We start from the raw sequence: 15,434 nt of genomic DNA, 5'->3' as shown, positions 1-15,434 counted from the left end.
GATCAAATAGTGGATCTGATAGTGGATTTTCTTCCACTATTTGATCTGAGGAAGTGGGTCTGGCCCACGAAAGCTCATCACCTAATAAACCATCTTGTTAGTCTTTAAAGTGCTACATAGTCCTGTATTTTGTTTCAGTTGTCCATTGGGCCCTTTGAATTTACATTTGTAGCAAGGACACAGAGGACAGGGAACTGAGGCATGACAAAGAGGTATAGGCCCCATATAATGAGAGATGAATTTGAGTGCTTGGTCATTTAAAGGCTCAAATCAATGGAAAGATGTGGGGTGAATTGGGCTCCAAATACCCAAGGCTGTGTGGTCCTGAGGTTCCTCAACACTTAAACGAAACCCGAAAACATATCCTGAAGTCATCAGTAGATGAAGGTGCTCAGCATCTAACAGCACAGGACCTCTGTTAAGGTACATATAATCTTCTCTTGTAATAGTTCGGGAATGGGTCCTGGGCTCGTCTCCACTATGCTGAGAATAGACACTGCAGTGATTCATCCACCGGCCATTGATTTAGCGCATCTTCTGAGATGTGCTAAATCAATCTCTGAGTGCTCTCCTATTGACACCTGTAGTCATCCAGGAGGACGAGTAGTTGGCGTCAATGGAAGAGCAGCCCCCGTCGACCTTACCGCACACAAGACGCTGGGGTAAGAACATAGACTTCAGCTATGCTATTTGTGTAGCTGAAGTGGCGTAAATTAGGTCAATGGTGGTGGTTAGTATAGACGAGGCCTGGGCTTAGCTCTAAATTCCTTAGACCAGATAGGCTCAGATGGATGCTAGGGGCAACAGCTAAGAAATTCTTCTGACCAATAACATGCATGAGGGTTGCTCAACTTTAGTATTTGATCGGATTGGTGCACAGGAAATTTCTAAAGGGCTTATTCTTGTAAAGTCTCTGAACGGGAGCTGGGTTAGTCTGTAACTGGAAAAACTTAAAAAATAACACACAGTCTCTAAGGTGCTGCAGGACCATGCAGTTTTTTTTAAAGTTTATTTTTCTAAGTAAGGCTGGTCTTGCTCACTAGGTTCATTGCACTTGTGTGTCCAAACTTGGCAAGTTTTTAAACAAGGTATTTTGCAGAAAGACTGGTGGAACAGATGAAATAACAGTAACCCTGGAGGTTTCAAGCTGTAAAACACAATGTTATCGTCTTTGTAGACCTCATGGATCCGGGAAGGGCGGTCGCTGCACTCATGAATATTTGGAAAGGCTTTGTGATAGATGGACAATTGTTTATTGCCATGCGAAGGTCCAACTATTCCAAAAGTTGCAGGCTAGAGATAAAAACCCAATGATAATTCAATTATAAATTCCCCTTTCAAATCTTGGGAGTGGGTAAAATGGAATTTAAAGATGGAACACCCTTTTAAGGGGGATGTGAGCACATTGCAAGCCTGGGCCTGAAATGAACTGTTTGCAAAGGTTACATGCAAGTGCATTTATCAAATACCGTGGAGTGCATCGTTCTAAGCATTTTGACCTTCAATGCATTTAGTCAAGCCACTTTAGAGAGAGGTGAAAAATAGATGAATAGATTCTAAGGCCAGGAGAGACCGATATGATCTTCTAGGCTGACTTCCTGTAGAACTCAGCCCATAGAACTTTCCCAGAGTAATTCGTAAAACAGATTTTTTTAGAAAGAGCCAGTCTCGATTTATTCTTGGGCTACGTCTAGACTACCAGCAGATTTTTTTTTTGAAAAAGCGAGCCCCTTTTTCAAAAGGGAGTCTAGACGCTCTCTTTCGAAAAAGCACAGTTTGAATTCAATAGCATTTTTTTTTCAAAAGTACTTTCGGAAAAAAGGAATTATTCCTTGTAAAATGAGGTTTATCGTGATCAAAAAAACTGCCGCATTCTTTCGATTTACTTTTGAAAGAACGCGGCTACAGTCTAGACGTAGGTGAAGTTTGTTCGAAAAAACCCTGTAGTCTAGACACATCCTTGTTAATGACTCTCTGTTTTGTACTTGCACCTTATTTCCAATCTGATTTCGTCTAGCTTCAACTTCCAGTTATTGGATTGTGTTAGACCTTTCTCGGCTAGATACCAGTGCTCGTTATTAAAGATTTGTTCCCGGGGGGGGGGAGGTACTTTGAGCTTCTTGAGCCTATATCGATTTAGGTTAAGGGGTGACTTAATTCCTCTGCCACTCTAGTACATGTTTTCTAATCTCTGAATCCTGCTCGGGGCTTGTCTCTGAACGTCCTCCAATACATCAAACATGCAATCTAGCTTGTGAGCACCAGAACTGGATAATATTCCATCAGCTGTGGCGCCTGTGCCAGATGTGGGTGTAAAACAAACTCTGCTCCTACTAGAGCAGCGGTTTTCAAGCTTTGTTTTGTTTCCTCACGACCTAAGCAAAGAAAATGGCTGATGTGCGGGACCCAGTATAATTATCTCTTTGGTGTAGCGTGTGAGTTCTGGGGGCCCGAGGGGGCTCTGGTTTGGGGGAGCCTTGGGCAAGGTTGGTGCTTGTGGGTGGGTGCAGACTTGCGTCCAGTGGCTCTTGGTGAGGGGTACAGCAGGAGAGAGGCCTATAGGCAGCTGTGCACTGCTCTTGCTGGCAGATACAGACCCTCCCCCAACTCCCATTGGCTGCAAATTGGCCAATGAGAGTGTGGAAGCAGTACTTGGGATGGGGGCAGTGCATTCAGCCCCATGCCCCCCCCCCCTCCACGTAGGAGCTAGGCAGGAGTACTGGGACAGGCAGGACACCTGATGTAGCAACCCCACTTGTCATCCAATAGCAAGGCGACCCTGTGCCTGACATTGTGCAACCCAGAGTTTGAAACCCGCTGTCCTAGAGAACCCATTTGTGTTTTCCAGGATCGCTTTCTAACCAACAGCATCCCATTGGGCGCTCGGGTTCTGGTGATGAACCACTATACCCTCCAGATCTTTCAAGCCACCACTTCCCAGGCTGGAGGCCGTAGCAAGGGCATCGTTTGTTCCTAGATGAACAAGTTCACACTGAGCCATTTCAAATCACATACTGCTCGCTTGTGCCCGATTTACCAAGCGATCCAAATCAGTCTGTAGCCCACCCTGTCCTCTGGACTAGCGTGTGCTAGTGTAGATCTTGTGTCGCTGAAAGCACTTTTCTTGATTCACAAGCAGAAATAATATCAACTAGGTTTGTTGTGACAGCCATGTTTTCTCCAGTCGCATGGCTCTTGATCCAAGCCCCTCATGTCTACAACACGAGCTAGGGCTGACACAGGCTCATGTACCTGTATACGTGCTAGATCTTCATCTATCAGCCACAGGGAATACTACCCCATCGGAAACTGAGTCCATGGATGTGGATGTGAGCAGGGGACTCTCAGCCCGAGCTTGAGGTGTAGAGGTAGCCTCCTTCGTGACAAGGAGGAATGGACTAAAGTAGCCTCCCTTTGCCTTATTAAAATTTGATTTAAAACAAGGGAATTGTCGGGGAGGAAAACGCCCAGGTTGCTGGCTGCAGTATGGCTGTTATCTTGTGTTCAGGCACTGACTAGCTTAAACGAGGGTTGCTGTAAGAAAGAGGAAAAGAGAGTAAGTCGCAGACCATTATCCAGCCCGGGCTGGGCTGCCTCGGGGAAAAACAACCCCCCACCCATCCATAAGCTCAGCACGTGTCACTGGGCCAAGGTTTTTTAAAAATCCAAAGCAGACAAGTGCCGCTGCCACGTGGGAGGGAAACGTGCACCGGGACGGCGGAGCATCCATGCTAGGGCTACAGGAGGAGGCTTCTGAGGCTGAGGGGGGAACCCACCAGTCACAACTGTGCAGGGAGCCTCGTGGGGAAAGGAGCCTAGTAGCTCCGGGAGGGCGGTTCTCATCTCTGCTGGTGCGGCGAGTGTCTGTGCCTGCACAAGGGAAACCAGGGACTCGGGGGGTGAAATCCTGCCCCGAATGCAGGGCAGAGGCAACAGTGGGGACAGAGCTTAGAGGGGAGGGGAATGGTATGGTGGGGGCAGCCTTGGCTCCATGCTATGACCCCTAATTGTGTCCTTGAGCCCTTGAGTAGTCACCCCACCCCTTCGCATGGTCTCTGTGGGTTCATGTTCCTGTAGTGGCCATTGGTCCCTAGGCTGTCCAGTCTCAGGAGCTCACCACACAGTGGAACAAAGTTCTCCAGTTAGCCCAACTGCCCAGTAGCAAGCAGGCTCCTCCAGCGCAGTCACTAGTGTGGGAACTGTCCCAGCCCTTGCAGACACGAGACCATCCCTCAGCGATGTGTTAGGAGGCCTCACCCATGAATCCCTCTGTCCAAGGCAGTAGCAGGTAAGCGCCTGTGTTGCGGGGAGTCCTACGGCACATTAGTCAACTTTCTTTTCCAGTCTAAAAACACCAGAGGAGCCCTGCGGTATTACCTAGCCGCAGGGTGTCCGATAGACTTGCAGGGTCTGTGGTAAGGTGGGGGGACTGGCTACCTACATGGGGACACCTAGTGGTAAGCACAGGAGTGGAGACAAGGGAAAAGACTAAGGGTAACCACTGTGGGTGCATCTTGACTGGCAAGATTTTGTGCAAAAGCAGCTGCGTTTGCTCAAAATCTTGTTGCCTGCCTACACTGGCCGTGACTTTGTACTGTACAAAATCAGTGATTCTTGCGCAAATACTCCGACGCTCCTACTCAGGGATAAGTCCTCTTGCGCGAGAGGGCCAGTGTAGACAGGCAACGTTAATTTCTTGCTCAAGAAAGCCTGATGGCTAAAATGGCCATCGGAGCTTTCTTGCGCAAGAGAGCGTCTACACTGGCACAGATGCTTTTGCGCAAAGGCTCATGCCCATATAGACGCTCTCTTGCGCAAATACTTTTAACGGAAAAACTTTTCCGTTAGACGCTCTCTTGCGCAAATACTTTTAACGGAAAAACTTTTCCGTTAAAAGTATTTGCGCAAAATCATGCCAGCCTAGATGCAGCCTGCGTGTGACTCAGCCGTAGCTCACAGGCAGAGCAGTTACTACTCAAACAGAACCAGGGTTTGTAAAATGTGGGTTTCAAAAACCGAGGGTGCGCAAATTGCCTCTTGACTTACCAGTCCAGCCAACCCCTGCTCCATGGGGCTGAGACATGCAGTGAGAAGGGGATCCGGGCATTTGATCACTGGAGCACAACGAGTACTTTACGCTTAGGTGAGCTGACATCAGCTGGGGGCTAGAGTGGTAGCAAGGCAAAGCCCCTAGCTGGGAGCTCAGCTCCCACCAATAAGCCAGGGCATTGACGCTAAAACTGTGTCTGCCTGTTAACACGTCTCAGGGGGAGGCCAGCCTCAGTTATAACAAAGGGTCAGAACTGCGCTAGCCTGGCTTCCACGTGGCCAGTTACTTGCATCTACTGCACTGCACGTTCCAATGGGTCTTGTGTGGGAGAGTCTCTCTCTCTCTCTCTCTCGCTGCCTTGGGTAGTTCCCGTTCAGCTAAAGCCGTCCGCAGTACAGGGCCTTGTCTCTTGGTGCCTCTACTCGACAGCATCTGCCAGGCTTTCTTCTCCCAGGGCACTGTTAGCGCCAGCTTGACCTGAGAGCTCTAGCTATGCGGCCTTCACCCTGGGGGGTGAGCACGCGAGGGCAGGGGAAGGATTCGTGTGTCAGCCCCCCTCCCCACTTCCCTGCCCTCCCACCACCAGAGAGGTGGATTCTCTATGCCATGGGGCTGTAGCAGTCTCAGTGGAGGCATTTGCTGACAGACGAGAGCCAAACTGGAATTGCATGACATGAAAAGGCCCTTGGGTAGACGAATGAGCATCAGAGCAGCTTCATGCACCGAGTCGTTCAGGATTTTCTCTTTATGCCAGGGGCCCATGAAGTTAATCAGGAGTGCTGTCCCGCACCTGGTACCTAAGGGGTCAACTCCGGTACCGAGCAAAGGTGTCAGCTAGGTCAGTGAATGGGTGTGTGCTCTGGCAATCAGCTAATAACAATGCAGGTAGGACTTTCAAACTGGAAAAGGGTTTTCCCCCCCCCCCCCTCTCTCTCTCTCTCTTCTTTGAGTGCAGAGCAATTTCTCCCAGGTATTGAGGGAGATGGGAGACACACTTCTCTCTCCAAGGACGGACTTTTTGAAATGTCTGAGTTGGGAAAAGTTGAGCTAGTCCGTCGGGTTTATTGTTTTCCTTGTTTGGGGGGTTTGGAAATCCTGTCTGAGCTGGCTAAATGTTTTTCTCTTTTGTAACTAAGGGTTACAGCCCAGGGCCGTTCCCCAAGTCTATCAAATGGTGGTTCTCTTTCCATCTAGCCAATTTATGCTTGTAACTGTAGTTTTGTTTTATTCTAATGAACCAGTCTTGGTTAATTCCTGCATCTGGGAAAGTGTCTGTGTGGATCTGCCTGAGGCATCAGCTACCAGAGACTGCAGCTTGTTCTGCTCTTTTCCTTTTCAAGCTCTTTTGGGGGAAAAGAGCTTGGGGTACCTCAGTGGTTGTGTCAAGTGTCCACCGCTGTTTATTGTAGGGATCAAAGCACTTGAGGGTGGCAGCAAGTCCCCCAGGATAGGAGGGGAGTTTTTGTACCAGGGCCTGTAGAGGCAAGGTTTTGGAGTGCTCTGGTGGGCCTCCAACTTCTGCATTCGTCGTGCCAGAGAGGGGAACAGCCTTGACAAACCCTGTTTCTATATAATATTAACAGCACAAGCACCCCCCACCTCTTACTGAATGTGGGGCTGCTTCTTTGCTCACCTTTCGGGAAATGAGATGTAGGTGGGAGGGGGGTGGGAAGAGCATAAAAGTGTTTCTGCTTCCAGGAGCAGAATAATGCCAGTTTTTCCAGAAAATCAGCTGTTTATCTGGAAAAACTTGCCAGCTGTCTACACTGGCTGCTTGAATTTCTGCAAAAGCACTGACGATCTCATGTAAGATTGTCAGTGTGTTTGCGGAAATACTATGCTCCTCCCATTCCGGCAAAAGTCCCTTTTGCACAAAACTTTTGCGCAAAAAGGCCAGTGTAGACAGCTCAGCTTTGTTTTCCGCAAAAATGGCAATCGGGGCTTTTTTGTGGAAAAGCGGGTCTAGATTGGCCACGGACACTTTTCCGCAAAAAGTGCTTTTGCGGTAAAGCGTCCGTGCCAATCTAGATGCTCTTTTCCAAAAATGCTTTTAACGGAAAAGTTTTCCGTTAAAAGCATTTCCGGAAAATCATGCCAGTCTAGATGTAGCCTGAGGCAATTGCTTTTGCGCAAAATCTTGCCGCCTATCTACACTGGCCGCGAGTATTTGCGCAAGAACACTGCCGTTGTAATGTACGAAATCAGTGCTTCTTGCGCAAATCCTGACAGTCCCGCTCAGGGATAAGACCTCTTGCGCAAGTGACCAGTGTAGATAGGCAACGTTAATTTATTGCGCAAGAGAGCGTCCTTCTACACTGGCCCGGATGCTTTTGCACAAAAGCACGCCAGTGTAGTGCTCTCCTGCGCAAATACTTTTAATGGAAAAACTTTTCCGTTAAAAGTATTTGCGCAAAATCATGCCAGTGTAGACGCAGCCTGAGGGTGGCACAATATTATTACAAACCAACCCCTTAAGTTTTTTTTAAATCCCAAACTGTGGCTCCATCTTTCTCTGAACAGCTGCATTCTTGGCTCTCTGGTGTCCAATTGTGGTAAGGAGCACTCTGTAGCCCTGGAAGGGTGGCCGAAGAAGCAGGTGGCCAAAGCTGGCTTTAAGAAAGTTGGGAAGGGATCAGTGAGGTAGCAACTTGTGTTGGAAAGACACTAGGTAATTTTACTGGCTAGTAAAAGCCCCGAAGAGCAACTAATCAGAATGAGGTAGCTGTGCAGGGGCGCAAAAGGTAGAAGTGTTACAGGCACACGCAGTATGGATGAAACCACAAACATTTATTTTGCTGCTTCATCTATTTGTAAACCTGGAATTGAACCCATTTCCACTCAACGATCCCACCCTACAAAGCATGCCACTGTCTACGGCTCTGGCCATTCGTATATCCCTGGGCCAAACAGCCCCGGAGCATCGCTCTGATCAGCAGAGGTGAGTAATAAGGGAGCACTAGCAGACAATACACAACACTTTTCACAGCCCTCATTCCAAATGCTTCATCCCCTTAGTTTTGAGCAGATGCTCTGCAGGAGGCTCTCTGCTTTCACATGTCCTCACTCTTCTTTGATACACAGTTACTTATTAGAAGGGTGGCTGTAGCATAGCCCTCCCACCCCCAACTTAAAAATAAATAAAACCTAGGCTCATACGCAGAACAGACCAGTGGTGCAGTGTGTAATAGCTGTTATACGCACTATTGTATCAGTATGTGGCTGTCAAAGGACAGAAGGTTACAAGACACAGCTGGGTCATTCCCCAGAAAATTAATCCAAACTCCATTGTCACCAATTTAACTTAAGTTTTCAAAATTTCCTCTCCACATCTGACTCTGAAAGGCCTGTTTTCAAAAGTCAGCCTTTCAGTGCATTTGCTCAGAATATATAATTTTTTTTCTAATACTATTCATTTAGACTTTTTGCTTAGGGATTAGCCTATGTTTCTCAACCACTGTGCATAAAAAATAGAAACTAAAAGTAGCAATGTACAAGTCACATATTTGTTCCAAAATGTACTTAAATAGATCATTAGAATTTCAGCATTAGATAGAGCTGATTTTATGAATTCTGACAAGCTCTAATATTCCAGGGGGAAGGGGATATTATTTCTCTCCATCAAAGGCAATAGTACTGTGATTTGGTTCAGAGGGGGACTACTTTATTGCTAACATGTGTTTCTGGAACACAACTATTTTTACTAAGCAGGAAGAAAAGTGTCGTACAACTTCCATAGTGATTTCTTGTAACTCTCAAGCATATTTCATCAACAAGATATACAGTACAGTTTCAGAAGAGCAAACATTTGAAAGGTAAGCAAACAACTTTTTTTAACCAACAGAGAATTTCTTGCTGTATTTATGTTGAACTGTCCACTTATCGTGGACAATTATATAGTTAGTTTTCTTCTTCAGTACAACATGGACACAGGACTAGTACAATCTGGGGTTTTGCTGTTGTTTTATAAATTATAAAGACAACTCTATAGTATGAAATCCATGGTCCTGCCATCAGTTTCCTTTCATCATCTTGCATACCGCTTAATGTAATCTTCAACTTTATTCCGAAAGTCATCCTGAAGAGAAAGAAAGAACAAGAATGACACCACGTACATTTCAGCAAGACGGTACGAGATGTGGAGGGGTGAAATTTCCATGGTAAGTACGCAGTGGAGTTGGTTTGCAGGTCTCTCTTTGCTCTGCCTTGAAAATTGACTGACACTCTGCATTTTTCACAGTGTAGCAAAAGTGAAGGGGGGAGGGGGGAAACGGTGCAATACCATACTTAGAATCCTCTAAGTAACACTGTACTATGGACGCTTGTCAAGAACGGTACAGTTCAAACAGCTCTCAGACCATCAGCTGGGTTCAAACTGTGAATGCCTCATCATATACAATGTAGCCAAGGTCATAGAATTTTAGAGGGAAAAAGTTCTTAAGTGGGGAATATGAAAGGTATTATTAGAAGATGCATGACACTAACTCTCCCCCTTGCCCCCCCAATACAATTGCATAATATCACAACTATCATATAAATAAGCTATTTTTTAACTGTCTAGACAAATGCAATAACTCTGAACAAGTTAGCAGCTTGCTATAGTAACTTTAATTACAGAAAGATTAATCCACCTCCCTTAAGGACAAAATGGAGACAGATAGCCCCGAAAGGTAAGACTATGGTGACACAGTATTTCTTGGCCTGCATGAAGCATAAAAATATCACTTGCAAGGCCTAAAAAGAATGTGAAGAACAGCTAGCCAAAAGATGCAAAAATATTTGTAAGTACATCAGAAGCAGGAAGCCTGTTAAACAACCAATAGGGCCGCTGGGACGTTTGAGATGCTAAAGGAGCACTCAAAATCAATGAGGAGAAACTAAATGAATTCTTTGCATCAGTCTTCATGGCGGAGGACAGGAAGGAAATCTGAGGAACCGTCCCAGATTGAGGTGTTAGAAGTGGTTTTGGAACCAATTGGTAAACTAGACAGTAACAAGGCCTGAAGAACTCAAACATGAAACTACAGAAGTGCAGTCTGTAACGTGCCATTTAAAATCAGCGTCTGGACCAAATGACTGCAGCGTAGTTAATGTGACATTTCTAAAAAGGGCTCCAGAGGCAAGCCCTGCAATTACAGGCCAGTAAAGCCTGACTTCAGCACTGGGTAAACTGCTTGAAACTATAGTAAACAGAATTGTCTGAGAGAGCTGAACGTGGCTTTTGTGAAGGGGAATCAGGATTTACTAGTCGACTAGCATTCTTTGAGGGGTTCAACAAACATGTGGTCAAGTGAGATCTAAGTAGAGCAAATTAGGTAGTCAGTGGATAAAAGGAAAAAGGCCTTTCATGGACTGGAAAATGGTTAAAAGATAGAAAGAAATGGTCAGGTTTCAGAATGGAGACAGATAAATCGTGGTGTCCCCCAATGGTCTGTACTGGGACCGTTGAAATTCAATTTATTCAGAAATGATCAGGAAAAAGGGGTAAATTGTGAGTAGCAAAATTGGCAACTGCTATAAAAGGTAGTTAAGTCCCACACACACTGTGAAGAGATACAACAAATTTCAAAACTGGGTGACAAGTGAAATTTTAGTGTGGAAAAATGCTAAGTAAGATGCATTGGAAAACATCATCCCACCTATACATTTCAAATGATAGGGCCTGATTTAGCTGTTATCACTCAAAAGGGAGATCTTGGAGTCCTGGGGGTAGTCCTCTGAAACCATCCACTCAGGGTACGTCTAAACTACATGGCTCCGTCGACGGAGCCATGTAGATTTGTTGTTTTGGCAAAGTCAAATGAAGCCACGACTTAAATGATCGCGGCTTCATTTAAATTTACAGGGCTGCTGCGCTGAGCCGACAAACAGCTGATCAGCTGTTTGTCCGCTCAGCGCGCTAGTCTGGACGCTCCCCTGCCGACATCAAAGCCCTTTGTCGGCAGCCGCAGTAAACCTCATCCCACGAGGAATAACGGGGCTGCAGACAAAGGGCTTTGATGTCAGCAGGGGAGCGTCCAGACTAGCGCGCTGAGCGGACAAACAGCTGATTAGCTGTTTGTCGGCTCAGCACGGCAGCTATGTAAATTTAAATAAAGCTGCTATCATTTAAATCGCGGCTTCATTTGATTTTGCCTATGTGTCTAATCTATATGCCTCTGACAACAGAGGCATGTAGTCTAGACACAGCCTCAATGTGCAGCAGCAGTCAAAAAGAAGCCCAGAGACTGCTGTGAATCATTAAGACATGGACAGATAAAACAGAAAATAGCATATTCCCTCTATATAAATCCCTGATACACCCATGTCTTAGGGTGACCACATCTGTGGGCAGTATTTATCTCCAAAAAGGTGTATTGGAATTGGCAAAGGATGAGAAAAGGGCAATAAAAAGGACTAGGAGTATAGAACAGCTGCCATATAAGAAGAAATTAATAAAACTGGGACTTTTTAGCTTGGAAGAGAGACTGGGGACAGGAAGGGTGGAGAATATGACTGAGGCCTATAAAATCATGACTGGTGTGAAGGAAGTAGATAAGACAGTGCTTATTTATTTACTCCTCGCATGAAGTTAATAGGTGGCAGATTTAAACAATGTGCAGTCAGCCTGGGGAACTCCTTGCCAGAGGGTCAAGACTAGGACAGAGCTGGGCTTGAGGACTGGCCTGCAATAAAGATGAGCTCTTTAGGGCAAGGACTTGTGGGCACTAGTGAATTAGAACGAGCTAGATGTTTTCTTTAAATGTCAATTTTGTAAGTGTCTTTGATCCATCAGTTTTCACTTGCAACTACTTAAACTCTCCGGAGAGCTATTCCCCTGGGTCCAGAGCATACAGGACTCTCCACAGCAGGGAGTCTTGGGAGACACTGAAAGTGCTCCCGCAGCGAAGGGCCTGGAACAGCCTGATCTCATTGAGGGGCAGGGACTGTAAATGTCACCACTTCACCTTAGGATGATGATGATGGAAGCACTAGAGCCCCAGTACAACGGTCCTCATCCTCTCCTTGGTGACTTGGATTGACTCGGCAGGGAGGTACTGATCCCCCACCATGGCCGCTAGGCGAGGCCAAGAGCAGGTCACAGGGAACCCTATGGCATGGGGTACCAGTGGTTCTGAGTTAGATGAGGCAGAGAAGGGTCCCAAACCAGCGTGGATCTTTCGGGTGCTGGAGGATAAGTAGGGAGCAGCTGGCTCACTCTCCCAGCGAGGATGCAGATTCCGGCTCAGACTGATGTACAGAAGGGGTCTCGGTCTGGGGCCTCTTGGCCTTCTCCATAAGGTTTGTGCAGAGATGAAGGTCCCCCCCCCTTCTTGGGTACAGCTGGGGAACAGTCAGCAGATACTGCCCCTTGCTGGGATGCGCTGGCCCAAGGCCGTACAGGCAGCACTGGTGGCAGTCATGGAGCAAGAAGGATTGTAAGCAGGAAGCACAGAGTTTGAAGCCCAGAATCCTGGGCACAGTCCGGTACCCGAATGGACCAGTGGGGGCAAGATCAGCAGAGCTCCCCACGGGACACTAATCAAATGCTAACGTGTAAAAACAATTACAACCATTAACCTATTTGCAAGCTAGATGATGATTCTTTCATAGAACGAAGCTGAAGCTGCGGACACTGAAGGGTCTGACCGGCCCGTGAGGGGGTGAGAAGGAACTGGAGAGGCAACAGATTCACCTCACCCTTTATCCCTTCAGTGGGAGGCATAGAGGGAGTCCAGGCACATGAAAGATGAATGGGCCCCACTTTCAAAGTCTCCGGCTCTGGGTGCATGGGCACCATCAGTGGAATGCAAATGGGACCTATGGTTCCAGTAAGATCCAACGAGAGAACACAGATTTCAAGCACCCATTATGCTCATTGCACAGAGGGACTGCAAGTCTCAGAGTCAACACTTCTGCATTATGCAGTGGTCGTCTCGCTCGCAGCAAAGAACTGAGGAGTTCAACAGAAAACTGCATTCCACTCCAATTCCTTCTACAGCTCCTACCCCTTGTAAAGCTAGAGCTGGCTGAAACCTGGCATTTCCCTGCAGGAGAAATTACAGCATTTCAAAATGTGATTTTGTTCCAACCTGGAATGAAACCAAAACTGTGTAAATGTCTTGCAAAGTAGAAAGCTTTAAAAAAAATGTATTTTAGAAACTGACATAAGGAGTCTCCCAAGAGTGGCAGGTGCTGACTCAAATAGACATTCTTGTCAGTTTCACAGCTGCCAGTGATTCTGTGGAAGTCTGCCAAACACCACGCATTTTCCAACAAAATTGTTTAATTGGAAAATTTATGATTGGCTCTAATTTTGAAAATGAGAGAAAGAGACAAAGAAAGAGAAAGCTAAAGAGAGAGGGAGAGAAAGCGAAAGAAAGGAAAGATAAAAGCGAGAAAAAGAGAAAGTAAGACAAAAGTGAGAGAAAGAAAGGAAAGACAGACAAAGTGAGAGACGAGAAAGAAAGGGAGAAAGAGAAATCAAAGGAGAGAGACGCAAAAAAGAAAGAGGGGAAAAGAGTGAAAGAGAAAGAGGAAGGAAGGAAAGAAAAGGAAGCTCTGCAATTGGAAGACTATCCCTTTATTCATCTATATAACCCAATGACAGCCCAGAGAGCAACAGTGGACTGCCAGCGGGCCTCAACTCTGTCGTGGAAGGCAGCCTCGCTTCCATGCCAGTGCAGACTAAACATGGCAGCACAGTCCCAATCAATGCTAACTGGCTCACTTTTCATTTCAAAACACGAAACTTTGTCAGGCAGCCTGTCCAGCCCCTGCGCTCACAGACCCAGCACTTCCACACGGAAATGACCTCAAAATACAGGAATTATTTTGAGTCAATGCAAATCTTTGTTCAAACGGTTCCTAGACTGAAAGCTGTTTGGGGCTAGAGAAGCAAATTCCCTGAGATAGTTTTGGAGTATCAAACAAAACATTAAACAGCCTTTCTCCTTTGGACACAATATCAGGGATGCTGTGAGCTACCTTAGTACAAATAACTATTACTAAACCTACCAGTGATGACAAAAGCATGTCTCTTCAGCAGTTGCGGAGAACGCTCAGGTCCCTAGACTTAAGCCTTTCCCTACTGCAGCTCTTCTCAGGCAATTTCTGTGTAACAGTGAAATTACACCACTCCACTCCCTCATTTACTGAACAGTGCTGAGCTAAGCAAGAGGTCACAGTCACACAAAAATGAAAGGTCAATCTTGAAGAAAGTGAAAGGTCATTTTAATGGGGGAGAGGGGAGGGAAGGCATTATAAATGAACCCAGTTACTTTGTTTGCAACTATTCAGAGCTAAAACATCATCAACTTCACTCCCTAGAAAACTGCTCCTACTGGCTGCAAGGCGCTCATGTTAATAAAGTAACGTACGAGTCTCAGCCGTCACTATAACAAACAGTGAGCGGTAAGCTAAGTTAAGAGGCAGATCAATTAAAATGTAAGCCATCACAAATGACTGCATATTCATTACTGAACACAATTAGGCAAGTGACAACAACAAAGTACAGGGAGTTGAAAACCACCGATTGTCACCAATGAATGACGTTTTACATCAGTACACACGCTCTGTGTTAAAGGATGGCAGAGGCAGATACTCCAGAAACACTGTCTTTCACTTCTGCTCACCTTCCTGATCAAGGAAACAGCAGCACTGGCCACAGTATATAGCACATATCCGGTCGCATGCGGTACTGAGCAGACAGGTCTCGTTACACGACTATAATACTCTAATTTGAGGTACGCTACATGGTTTAAAAGTTTCTTATTAACACTAAATATTTGTCCATGTGCACATCTGTTTAAACACAGTACTAAATAATCAGAAGCAGAAATCATCAGGACAACACATTTTGCATTATAAACTGGCTAATATGAAATCTCAATATGGACACTGCACAAACTTGAGAATTCATTTAAAAGGGCAGAAACTGTGGAACATGTCCAGTATATCCCCCATGGAATAGTGTTCCACAGTACTGAAATACTTAAAATTGTACAGCTACATGGACAACTTACTAGAGCTGAAAGACAAGGTTTGGCCCATGAAAGTTCATCACCTAATAAACCATCTTGTTAGTCTTTAAAGTGCTACATAGGCCTGTTTTTTGTTTAAGGTGAGTACGGTAATCTCTTTTGTTGGGCCAACATCTATTGGTGAGAGAGAGAAGCTTACAAGGGCTCAGTGTTCTTCAGGTCTGTGAAGGGTCCTCCAAGCATTACAGCTAAATGCAAGATGGCACACTTTTAACCGGTGATCCTGGGAACGAACATTTTTAACTCTGAGACACTAAAGATCACCAACTGGACAGACACATTGGATTTACAGCTTATTACAACACCCTGTAACCCAACCAACCCCTTTTTTGGTCCTAGAATTGCAGAGGTGTTAATGATGTGAA

At 45.9% G+C, this 15,434-nt stretch overlaps 1 protein-coding gene across 2 annotated transcripts in view; it reads right to left on the bottom strand.

Annotated features, from left to right (window-relative positions):
* Positions 1-7,816: 7,816 nt before the first annotated feature.
* Positions 7,817-15,434, bottom strand: part of UBE2F (ubiquitin conjugating enzyme E2 F (putative)) — a 95,060-nt gene continuing 87,442 nt past the window's right edge. For both annotated transcript variants that reach the window (XM_075933969.1, XM_075933968.1), the window contains one exon: positions 7,817-9,125. In XM_075933969.1, the coding sequence (XP_075790084.1) occupies positions 9,075-9,125 (51 nt within the window). In that variant the 3' untranslated portion in view covers positions 7,817-9,074. The remainder of the gene's footprint in view (positions 9,126-15,434) is intronic.

Source organism: Pelodiscus sinensis, chromosome 7, assembly GCF_049634645.1.
Source record: "Pelodiscus sinensis isolate JC-2024 chromosome 7, ASM4963464v1, whole genome shotgun sequence".
In the NCBI taxonomy this organism is placed as follows: Eukaryota; Metazoa; Chordata; order Testudines; family Trionychidae; genus Pelodiscus; species Pelodiscus sinensis.
The sequence above is the reverse complement of the archived record's forward strand: the minus strand, read 5'-3'. Positions and strand labels throughout refer to the sequence as shown.